At 40.6% G+C, this 12013-nt stretch overlaps 2 protein-coding genes across 3 annotated transcripts in view; both read left to right on the top strand.

Moving 5' to 3' along the window:
• The window catches only part of golga4 (golgin A4), a 26463-nt gene extending 17975 nt beyond the window's left edge, over window positions 1-8488 (top strand). For both annotated transcript variants that reach the window (XM_026189733.1, XM_026189732.1), the window contains 10 exons: window positions 1-1926; window positions 2029-2150; window positions 2518-2648; window positions 2924-3010; window positions 4457-4483; window positions 4600-4668; window positions 5020-5095; window positions 6789-6886; window positions 7694-7780; window positions 7870-8488. The exon at window positions 1-1926 is cut by the window's left edge and continues 1850 nt beyond it. In XM_026189733.1, coding sequence (XP_026045518.1) covers window positions 1-1926; window positions 2029-2150; window positions 2518-2648; window positions 2924-3010; window positions 4457-4483; window positions 4600-4668; window positions 5020-5095; window positions 6789-6886; window positions 7694-7780; window positions 7870-7884 — 2638 coding nt within the window. In that variant the 3' untranslated portion in view covers window positions 7885-8488. The remainder of the gene's footprint in view (window positions 1927-2028; window positions 2151-2517; window positions 2649-2923; window positions 3011-4456; window positions 4484-4599; window positions 4669-5019; window positions 5096-6788; window positions 6887-7693; window positions 7781-7869) is intronic.
• A 1032-nt stretch (window positions 8489-9520) lies between these two features.
• itga9 (integrin, alpha 9) overlaps window positions 9521-12013 on the top strand; it is a 49123-nt gene continuing 46630 nt past the window's right edge. Inside the window, exons 1-2 of the mRNA XM_026191091.1 lie at window positions 9521-10276; window positions 10557-10684. Of these exons, the coding sequence (XP_026046876.1) occupies window positions 10089-10276; window positions 10557-10684 (316 nt within the window). The 5' untranslated portion in view covers window positions 9521-10088. The remainder of the gene's footprint in view (window positions 10277-10556; window positions 10685-12013) is intronic.

Genomic DNA, 12013 nt, shown 5'->3' with positions numbered 1-12013 from the left:
ATTGAACCATTACTGTAAGGAGGTTCAGTTGAAAGTTGAGTGTGGATCTAATGAACTTCAGCAAAACGTGGAGAGTAGGTTGAAAGAGCTGGAAGATAAACTACTCTCTGGTCAGAAAAAGGTGGGACATCTTAAAAACATTATCCTTACTAAAGCAGATCAAATTTGCACTTTAGAGGAGAGTGTTCGCCAGCACACCGAGGAGAATAAAAATCTATGCATTTCATTAGAACAGATGACTGCTCAGGTAAATGCTCATATGGAGCACATCAAAGCCTTAACACATGAGGGAGAGACTCATTCTCAGTCCATTAGTGAACATGTAGAGAAGATTGAGGAGCTCAGCGAAGCAAACAGAGTCATATCAGAAACTTTGAAAGCAAATGAGCTGCATATCAGTGGCTTGGAAAGCGTCGTCGGTGACTTAAAAAATCAGTTAGCAAGTAACATAAAAGAGAAGGAGGAAGCCATAAATCAGCTGACGCAGCAGTATGAAGAGGAGAGGCAAAAGGCCGCTGCTCAAATGGAGAGACTGGAGCAGGAGAGGCAGTCTGCTTTAGAGCAGGCGGATACACTCAGGACCAGTCTGTCTGAGTTAGAGATGAAATTCACACAGAGCGACAACACTACTGGATCTCTGCAGGCCCGGCTTGAAGAGCTGGAGCGAGAGATCGCCGAAAAGAATGAAGCTTTGCAGCGGCTGACAGCAACAATTGACAATCAGTCCGTCAGCAAGTCTGAGATGGACCAACTGTTGAGTGAGAAGGAGCAAAAAGTCAGTGGGCTTACCGTAGAGCTTGAGAGCTCCATCAGTCGACTTAGTGAGCTTCAAGAGCAGTTAGACCTAAAGACGAAAGAGTGCGAACAGCTCACTTCTGACCTCAAACAGCAACACAGCATCATTGAGAATGAGAAGCGCGAGTTGGTTGAACAGCTGCAGATGCAGTGCACCCAGAAAGGTAATGTAGAGCAAGAGATGGCCAAAAAACTTCAGGCCCTCGAGGAAAGCAACCAGCAGTATAAACAAAAGCTTGAAAGTCAAAGGGAGGAATTTGAAAGGTTGAAAAACGAGATTATCAAGAGCAAGGACGGGAGTCAGACGGAAACTGAGGAGAGCTTGTCTGAGAGCACTCGGAAAATGTCTGAGCTGAAAAAGAAAGCTGAGCAGAGAATCAGCCAGGTTACAAAACAGTTAACGTCACAGCTTGAGGAAAAAGAGCAGACGATTACAACTCTTCAGACTAGCCTGGATGAACTTAAGAACAATGAAATTTCTGTGCAAAAACACACAGAAACATTAGAAGAGAAAACAAAATCGCTGGAGGATGCTCTCGTCAAGCTTAAAGAAGAGCAGGCCAAACACCTTGAACAAGTTCTGCAGAACGAGAGGCTTGAGAAAGAAAAGTCTTTAGAGGAGTTGAAAGTCATGTATGAAGACAAGCTGACCTCACTTCAGAGTGACGCAGTGCAACAGGGGCAGCTCAAAGACATTGAATCAACATTACACAAAATCGAGGCAAAGCTAAAAGAAGCAGAGGAGCAGAACGGAAACCTTCTCGCAGAAATAAATCGCCTGAGAGCAGAAATTAGCAAGAAGGATGCCCAGTTGGAGCAATATCAGGGGACTGCTAGGGAGGTCCAGAATCCATCAGAAACTGAGGTAAAGGTGGAATGCAGCAGCATGCAGCAAACCAAGAGTGTGATGGAAAACGAGCTGGAAAACCATGCTCCTGCTCAAGAGGTGCACGATGAGGACTCATTACGGTCTCTGAAGAACAAACTGAGCCAGGTGAAGAACGAGAAGGAGAAAATCCACAAGGACTTCGTCAGGCTGCAGAAAGATATGCGGTCACTGAGGAAGGAGCATGAACACGACCTAGAATACATGAAGAAGGAGCTGTTGGAGGAGAATGAGAAAAAGCTAAAGTAAGGCTTAAAAATGATCGTGAAAAATCCCTTGTCTGTATAATATTAGATTTTTTTGTTAATAGTTGCTAATTACATTTCCTTTGCTCTCTGTTCTAATAGGCTGGAATTAGAAGATTTGGAAATGAAGCACAACTCTGCGATGAAGCAGATAATGAGGGAGTTCAACGCACAGATGTCTTTGAAAGAGAAGGAGCTCAACACAGCAGTGAAGGAGGCCATCGGTGAGGCAAAAGAGAATAATGCTTAACCAAATTAAACCAACAAGATTTACAAGCAAAGGAAATGAGCAATCGAAATTGTTCACTTTTGCTGTGGTCAGAATCTTTCAGTACTGCACTTTGATTATGTTTTAAACAAACGACTGGCGTAAACTAGAAGATCAAAGTAAATATGACTCACGTTCTTGGGATGGCTGTGTTGTGACACTGTACTTTTTACTCTGGACTCAAATGGGAGCATTAAGGGATTACTGCTTGTGGAAGAAATGTTTCCTTCATGTTAAAATCCAGTCCAAAATTAGAGGCAAGTGAACATATAAGTTGTGTTTTTATGCACTTGGCTTCTTCTTCTTTTTTTTTCTTGATTCAGTAAAAGCTCAGAGTGTTGAAGAAGAGCTCATCAGTAGCCATCGTGAAGAAGCGAGCCAGCTGAGGAAGGTGATTTCCCAGAAAGAGGATGACTTGCACAAAACTGTTCAGAAATATGAACAGGTTATACAGGTACTATTAAAAACTCATCCTATTTGTTTTAATGGGGTTATACTATAGGGTGCACTCCTTTGTAGACACCATCCATCGACTGTTACGGTTTGGATTTATATGTGATATCTCTCTGGCTGCCTTTAAAGAATAATTAAATTCCAAAGAGGATCTGAGGTCTGAAACAGCGCAGTGCCCTCACTGAGTGATTTGCAGCATACTTGAGTTGTGATGCTGAGATGATACATGGGAAATGACTCAGTCGTTGTTCCTTTTTATTTGTTTGTTTTTTTCAGAGTCGAGAAGAGGAGATGGGAGACAGAGTGTGGCAAGTTCAGAAACAACTGGAGGAGTTGCAAGCAAGAACGCAGGACACTTTGGAGGTACAAATAATGCTGACCCACTGTTCTTCACTGGCCAAACATCTGTTATAGCTGTCACAACTGGCTGTGCTTTGGATGATTTTGCTTGTACTCAGATGTAGAAATTCATGCCTGTAGCTGTTGTAGTCCATTTTGAAATGAAGGGAGGGGTTTGGAGTAAATTTATGTAGTGATTCTGTTGGAGTCATATGTCACTTCACTCTAGCTGTATGAAATCACAGCATTTCGGCTCCCTTCTGGGAAAAGGCTGGAGTTTAAGGGAAGCAGTTAGGCTCATCTGAATGAGCCTAATCCAGATGCATTTTTGTGTCTGTATAAACATTTTCAAATGGCCTATTACAAAGTTCACATCCAGGTTGACAGACTAGGCAGTTATCGTTCAGCTTTTTCTTTGGGTTGCTTCATAATTGAAGATATCCGTCTAGGAGCTCGGGGACAGTTTTCCTACATAGTTTTCTCTGATCAGTCTCTCGCTCCAGTCGTGTGGCCTCTCTCCAAAGCACGCCGGATGCTGCGAAGCTCGTTTGAATCACTCAGGAATGTTCTCCGGAGAAAATGGAGATTGTCAGGCAGTGGCCAGCGTCAGTCCCTGTTCTCAATTAATATCATGCGAGGTGATTGTAGACATTAGATTTATTCTGCAGCGATACTGTCATGCAACATGTGCATAGTGAAATGGAGCCAGATAAGACGAAAGCACTCCGGGGAGACATTTTAGCCAGGTGTTGAGGTGCCATGAGACCCCTGCAGTGATTCTTCTACCTTTTGCGCACATGTCTGCATGCACACGAAGACAAAGAATTATGCTGCTCTCTCTGCTGCATTTTTCCCAGGTGAGGTAATAACTTTATGGGTGGATTGTATGGCGTTCAGCTCAGGGAGGCCTTTTCTTGGGCCTCACAGTGGGTCAGTGTGTCCCTCCACAGAGAGAGGAGACTAAATACAAGCACACTTTAGTCTGTGTAGACTACAGTGTGTTTAAACAATGCTGTTAGTCCATCTTTTAAAACCTTCTGACTTGTGTCTGTGGCTCTTAACTCCAAGCACATTTATTTCTAGTGGAGACATCAGTCTGTGAAACTGGTCATCCATGAGTGTATTATATATACATGTAATTTCTCAGCGCTTTAGCTTTAGAAAATGTTATTCAAACAATTCTAAATTGTTCGGGAACTATTTTCAGCAGTGGATAAATACACATTTGAGTTTTGTTGATGTCGGTAAATGCAATTCTGTGCTTTTAGAAGACGGTGGAGCTTCTCGGCACAGAGGTCTGAGATAATATGGATACTGGGGCGGCACTAAATGTGTCATTACTGTAGTTTTTACATCCTTTTTTTTTTTTTTTTTAATCAGGTTGAAATGTTGATTTAATTAAGGTTTGGTTCTAACACACAGTGTCTTCTTTCTCTCTTGTTTTTTTGTTGTTTTGTTTTTTCATTTTAGGAACAGATGACCCCAGAAGAACTAAAGGTATACTTGTTCATTATATGCTGGTTTCACTGTTCCTAGCGTACAATTAAATTTACTAACATGAATACTAACAAAAACATTTCATATTTTCTGATTCCTGTCCCTCTCGATCTCAGGCTCAGCTCGCTGAAAAAACAACGTTGCTGAGCGAGGCTCGACTGAGAGAGCAGCAGTTTGTTGAAAGAGTGAGTATCGGACCCCCTTGGTGGCTCTTTCTGAGGACACCAAATCCATCGCAGTGTATTCCCAGGATTCTGTGGCCTCCAGCAAGAGCAGCTACTGCTCTCCTGCTGCATCAACTTAATTACACAGCACATCTGTTTACATTTGGTTTAACCCCATAAACAATCACAACAACGCCTCCAACAGCTTTTCTCACACACACCATCGTTCTCACAAGCATCCTGCCCTCCTCTGAGGATGGCCACCAAAATGCTTATGTCCTATTTAGCAATTACTCTAATGCATAGAATTAACCCACTGGGTTAAAGAGTTTTTAAATAATGTGTGCATGCTTGTTTGTTTCTCCACGCTAGATTCACTCGCTCGAGGACAAGATTAAATGTTTCCACCGAAACACTGTTGTAACTCATCTCGGGAGCACATTTAAAGGTAACACCATGAATCACTTAGTTCTGCTTCTTGATCCAATTTCCTTATGGATTTTCACAGCAGAGATGACATGCGTAACGCTTGAGCGCAGCCCAGTCTCATGGGAAAGCGTAACGTAAGTTGTGTGGTCTCTGTAGGGGCGGAAAAAGGGCCACCTAACCTTTTTTAGTGTAATAAAGGATTTTAAAGACAGACCATGTGATTATATTTTGTGTCAACACGTGAAAGTTAAAGTAAAAGTGTAGCTGCTCTTTAAGATCTCAGTTGGTGTTTTGACACTGCCTAATCTGACAGTTAACACACTGCTTCAGAGATCAGGCAGGAGGTGCAGGTCCTCAGCAGTGTGTGCCGGACTGCTTTAGCTATGCTTTTGATTATGGTTTAGCTAGCAAAGCAGGATTTTTAGGCTTGCTGGTAAAGATAAGAGCTGGGGTTATAATTAAAGCTAGACTACGGGTTGAGGGTGTATATGTATACGTGTGGTTTAGGCTGAGGGAAACCTCTGGAGATTGACCGTAAGTCAGTGCAGTCTCCAAGTCTACCACGGCCCAACTGCGTTTCATCTGTGTGAGAGTATTTGGAGAGATTGAGTGAGTCCTCTCGGACCTTCTCTGGTGCTGTAATAAAGAGAATCTGCTGTATAAGCGGGGGGGCGGTGAAGAAGCCATGCTTAGATTTAATGGATTTTGCAGATTGTGGCCTAAACGTTTCCTACGCAGGACACTGCAGCACGCAGATTTCTCGAACCTTTCTTATCCAGTACATGTATATTGCTCATATTCATATTTAAAGCCGCTGATGACTCAGTTGAGCTTACGTAAACCACCTTGAGTTGTATTTTTAGGTAGGAAATTGATCAGAAAGCTGTTGAAATCTGCTTTCCTGTGTGGTTGATGTGAAAGTTGTCCTAGGTGGGGCAACACAGGGTCAGGGGGACAAAGGGCATGGGATTTATTGGTGACCCATTACTCCACACCAGAGATCAAAGACTTGTTTGCACTGCTCTATCACCTTTTCCTGTACTCTAATCGCACAGTCCTTCTGGGCACATTCAGGCACATTTGAGGATGTTTGAGTGATTATTTCCAATAGGCACAAAGCGACTGGATGTTGTTCCATAATAAAGCTCTTTTCTTCAGTCATGAAAGTGTTAGCAGCCCTGTCCAAGTTGTAACTCAGTCGTTTCCATTCATAGCTTTTAGTGGGATAATTGTGTTATAGCTTTGGGTGCAGACCTAAAAACTTGTGTGATATTAAAGTGCTCATGCTGAGTCTCACCATTCTTTCCTGTACTCAGCTTTAGTGCATAATTTAAACTGTGCAAAAGGTGGTTTTGAATTTGCTTGCCAACATAAACCTGATGCTGTTAGTTGGGGGGGGTTTGTGTGCGTTTTCCAGGATTGTTGTACTTTAAAACGACATAAAAACGACCTACATACACTAACATGCAGCTCTCACAGCTGTGTTTTAGTTTTTTTTGTGGTAACTGTATTGAGGTTGGATTTTTCTCCTTAACCAAGGAAATATAAGCAAAGTGGCAACCTAGAGTAGCTGATGTGTAGTCATATTTAATACATTTGAGGTCATTACAGATGTTGAAATAATGGGATTTGAAAGACATTAAAGAAAGAGAAGTTTGACAGTTGTGGTCATCGTGAAATATTTGATTTGTTGTTTTTGCTTGTTGTTACAGATCCTGGACTCAACATTTCCGACGCCTTCTCAGAACCCACAGAGATGGAGTACCTGAGGAAGGTGCTGTTTGAATACATGATGGGACGGGAAACAAAAGTATGTTCTGGTTTTTATTTTTTTATAAAAAGATTCTACAGGAAGAAAAAAAACCAATAGTTTTTATAATTAATCTTTTTCTCATTTTTATGTCTCCATCTTAGTTGGCTGAGAAAACATTAGCTGCTGCTTTGATGGTCTATTAGATGAGATGATTCAAAACCACCATATAAAAAAAAAGTTGCTGATAATTTTTATTTTTAAAGCTGGTGACCTCCATCTGCTACTCATTTAGGAAGCTATATAAAACTCATGTTGTGTCCAGTCTTGTTGGATGTAATTAACAGCGATCTCCCTAATTATCAGTGCTGTTGACATGGTCCTAAAGTCAGCGGGAGTTTCCCAGCTCCTCAACAAACACTCTTTATAACAACATGGCAGACCTCCCCCGTGCGGAGGATGTCCGGCAGGCTGCCCGCGAGCTCATACATCTTGCATGATGCAGATTTGCCATTTAAAGGCATGCTGGCCTTGTTTAGTGTTAGCTGAGTAGTTGGGTTCCTTACACAGCCCAGGAGCCCTGTTTCTGATTATCCTCTGTGTTTATAGGGAAATGCATGCTCCCTGGCAGATAGGCCTGGAGTTGATTATGCAGATAATTTTCATTCTTGTTGAGCCTTTTCTTGCGCTTCAGTTGTCTCAGAACAAGCTTGATTTTGATTGGATGATGGTGTCAAAGGCAGAGGTTAGCTGGGGGAAAAACAGAGATTATACTAACACCACAGATGACTCCTGCCTTGAAAGTAAACTGACTTAAAAAGATGACGATCAGGGTGTCAGTCAGAAAAATTCCCCTTTTTTCCACAGACAATGGCCAAAGTGATTACCTCCATGCTCAAGTTTCCTCCTGACCAAGCTCAAAAGGTTTTGGACAAAGAAGACTCGAAACCAATTGTAAGAATCTTTTTACAACTTGGAGATATTTAAATGAGGTCAAATGTGTATCAGGATTTGAACTAATTTCATATCCGTCTCTTCCACAGCCTTGGTTACGATGAGTGTTTGAATGATTCGGGTACTTCTGGATCTGCTGCTACTGCTGCTGAAGGGGGAAGACTGCCATTATCTGTTTGCATTTCTTGTCATTTTATTCATGTGTGTGTTTGAGAAAGAGAAAGCGTGTGTGTGCGTTATGTGTGAATGTTCAACAGGTATGAGGGAATAAGAGAATTTGACAGAAACACTTTTTTTTTCCATAAACCGTGTTTTTCTTTGAAGTTTAATTTACAAGTTTTAGATGAGAGTAAATGGGTTTCCTTTTATTTTAGAATGTGTTTATAAAGATTGGCTTGTGCAATAAATTATATTATCATCACATGGATGCCGACGGTCAGTTGATTTGTAGATCTCTGTGTTGTGCTGTTGTCTGAATCACTTCCTCTGTAAAACTGTAAACGACCCTTTAACTGTGCACTCGCACCACATTAAGATACAGGCCCCTGGACCTCTTTAACACAGCTTTTCTATGCTTTATATTTTGACACTGACAGAAACAAAACTGTAAATTGTATTATGATAATAAAAACTGTACTATAAGGCGCTATATGACTTGCTATACAGTTTTCTTTTTCAGAGTAACATTAAATCCTATTTACAGAACAACTTTTGTCACTCCTTTATCCTCATCACAATACAGATTTTTGTTTTGTAGCTTATCTAATTACCTGTCTTTGCATTAGTCCCAGTGTCTGACTGAGGACTGTTAACACCTGGTTAAAAAGACTGAATGAAAACAACAAATCTGGGTTTACAGATCTCTCACTCTACTTTGCCTGACCTTTATTCTTTTTCTCCACATTAGAATTACAGACAACACACAAGTATATTAGACCACTGACACTTTCATGTAATGAGAATCGGAAAGAAATTTGCTGTTGATTCTGTATATGGACACATTTAAGGATCTGCCTGTTCCTTATATGTATACATTTACAGACATTAAATTAAATGTGGCATGAGCAAATGTCCTAAATCACTTTTAGAAATGTGTTTAAAGATTGCTTACTTTTAACTTCAATTAAAAAATGGCATATCACCAACTCCAAATGTATGTTGCAAATGGAATTGGCAACTCATAAATGACATGCTGTATGTTTAAAGTCAGAGTTAATGATTCCCAGAAGATTATCTCCAAATACATCAGCTGATTTTCCAACTGGCCTTTCAGCAAACTGCACATGATTTGTTGTGTAGAGTTCTCAACATGCAAAGCAGTGAATACATAAAAATAGGAGCAGAGTGCAGAAAACAAGTTTACAGACCCAGCTTGTAACAAACAGCTGGATACAGAGGTCAGTTTATCAGTTTATATGCTGATTGGACATACTATTTGTTAATCAGTATATGTATCTAAAAGCCTGTTGCACAAGTAATGCACTGCAAAACAGCAGTTCCCAGACTAGTATAGATAAAACTGATAAATGAAAGAAATGCAGAAAAGTTAAAATGATTTTTCCAAATGATTCTTCAGTCTTTGCGTTTTCTTTTGCTTTTATTTGACTTTTGAGTTCAGTTTGAGTTTGAATGATTTTAATAAAGAATCCTCAATAAGTAACAGTCAATAAGATGGAAATGAAACCTGTAACTTTTAAAAATGATGAAGCTGTCACTGTTCAACGTGACGGGAAAACGTCAGGGGGCAGCAGTGCGCCCTCATCCCTCGGTTTTGGAGAATCCAAAGCCCCCCAGAGCCCACGGGTGAAATGTGATGCTTTCTAAACCATTCTCGTTTCTCCGTGACCACGTTACCAGCGTCCCTGGACCACAATAAGAAAAAAAAACTCATTCCGGCTGCTCCTTTCACGCTAAAACCTCGACTTTTCTTCTAACGTCAGAACGGTGATTAAACCAAACAGCGATGCTCTTATTTTAAGTAGAACTTCCCTTACTTCCATGAAATCTTTCACTAACTTGACAGCTGACTGCATTTATCTCAGCGACAGCCAGCCTGCGAGCGAGAACCTCCTCAGATTGACACAGAATGGAGAGAAGCTGACGCACCGTTATTTACCGGAACGTTAACTTTTCCGTTGCGACTCTTTCCTCATGCCATCACAGTCTACATGCTCTGCAAGACCCGGAAAATACTTGAAAGATAGCTTATAACAGTTTGCCCACTGAATAGCTCACTACTCCTTATTGGCTTTTTCTGTCCCTCACTTTTATTTTTATTTTTGGGGAAACTACTGCGTTATTACGCACGATGCGCAAAGGGATGGCTCCTCCGCGGAGATACAGGACGGGAGTACGGAATGTTTTTTATGTTTATCTCTCCATTTCAATGGCTTATTCTTACAACATAGACTTAGAACATCCTTTGGTGTTCCGCGGACCAAATTCTAGTTTTTTCGGCTATTCTGTGCTGGAGCATTATCACGACAACACACGCTGGTGAGTCCCATTTTGCATTTTCCGACAGCGATGCAATGGATTTGTGTTTTTGTCGTCAAAGTTTAAATGTCTCTTGAGCCCAACTTGCATCCACACCCAGATACTTAAAAGTACTTGTAACAGCCCGCACTATTTGCATTCCAAATTCACTGCCTGCAATAGGATTTCCCATTTTTAGGTGTCAGTAATGTATTAAAGAGATGTATGTTAAAGTGTTCTGGGGGGGGGGTTAAAAAAAGCATATCTGTGTCCTTCCTCTCATTTCTTGTCGTGGATGCAGGGTAATAGTCGGGGCACCAAAGGCAAACTCTTCCTACAGTAGCTCTGTGCAGTCTCCCGGAGCTCTATATAAGTGTCGAGTTCACAGCAACCCTGATCGCCGCTGCACAGAGATGGATCTGGGAAGAGGTCAGTCACACAAACCCACAGCATCCATACAAACACCACACAATGCTGAAGCAGGCAATGCATTCGGTCATACACACAGGTTATAACAGATTCGTTTATTTTATATATATATATTTTTTTAAAAACACTACCCGGTGCTGTCCTCCTGCTACTACTGATTTATTGCATAAACTCCCCCACGCCTCTGTTTTGTTTAACCAGAATAACGAAGTCGTATATTGCTGCTAACACTGTGCGCTGTTGTACTTTTAGCCCATAACTTACTATATCGAGACATGAAAAAAAGACAAGTGGGTTCTGTGTGCAGAGGTGTATAAATATTTTGATAAATATGATTTATGCCTTTGCTAATATTTTCCAAGCAAGTGAGCCAAAAGCTGGGGCTTCGACCCCCACCCCCCTATCCCCCCTCCTGCTCTGTTCCTGCGGTTAAGAAAGACGGGGTGCATGCATGGCTTCAGTATGAACCCCATTCTTGGTCACTGTGTAACCAAAAGATATCTACATATGACTGAAACACAGTGACACAGAGAAACTCTTCTGTGTTCCCAATTTACTGGATTCATTGTTGAAATGAAGAATGATGCTTACAACTGATATGCAACATAGATATTTATCTTTTTGTAACTTTATTCTCCTGCTGATCTTAATTTGCTTACCCTGGATCCATGATCCTTACGATGTGCTTGTTCAGGATTTCAAACCTCTAATACCAATAAAGCATTCAGATTACTGTTTTTTTTATTTTAAATTTTATTTATTTTTATCATAAACTCATTTGCTTTTATATTAAGCTGCATGTCCTCTTGATTTTTCCATTCAAAGTTTGATTTCCTATTTCTGTGCTGATGGTTCCTGAACCTGCTAACTGCTAACTGCTGACTGACCAAATTGTCAATGAATTTTGTAAACATGTTATAATTAATAAATGAAAGCAAGCAGTACTGGTTGTGATCAGTCTTTAACTTTAAAGCAAAACACCAGCTCTCCTCAATAAACTTGAGGTAAAAGGCTTTCTCAAGTTATTTTACTTTTTTAACTTGCTTTTTAACTCATTTTCATTCAGTTCTTGCACCTGACTGTGTTTTTGTTTTTTTTACTTGTTGAACCACTTTACACTGAGCTATGAATCACTCAAGCAAAAGGCACGTAACTCAGGAGATGAATCAGTGCTGTGTCTGTACATCGCATGCAGCTTATCAAAGAATCCATTTTAAAGTGTATCTTTTAATAACTTGTTTCAATGTGTCAATAAATGTTGAACCTATTTCTCATTTTCCTCATAAAAATGTAAAAAAAAAAGAAAAAAAGAAGAAGGACGACTTGAGA

Source organism: Astatotilapia calliptera, chromosome 13, assembly GCF_900246225.1.
Source record: "Astatotilapia calliptera chromosome 13, fAstCal1.2, whole genome shotgun sequence".
NCBI lineage: Eukaryota > Metazoa > Chordata > Actinopteri > Cichliformes > Cichlidae > Astatotilapia > Astatotilapia calliptera.
Note: the sequence above shows the minus strand (reverse complement) of the source record. Positions and strands in the feature narration are given on the sequence as shown.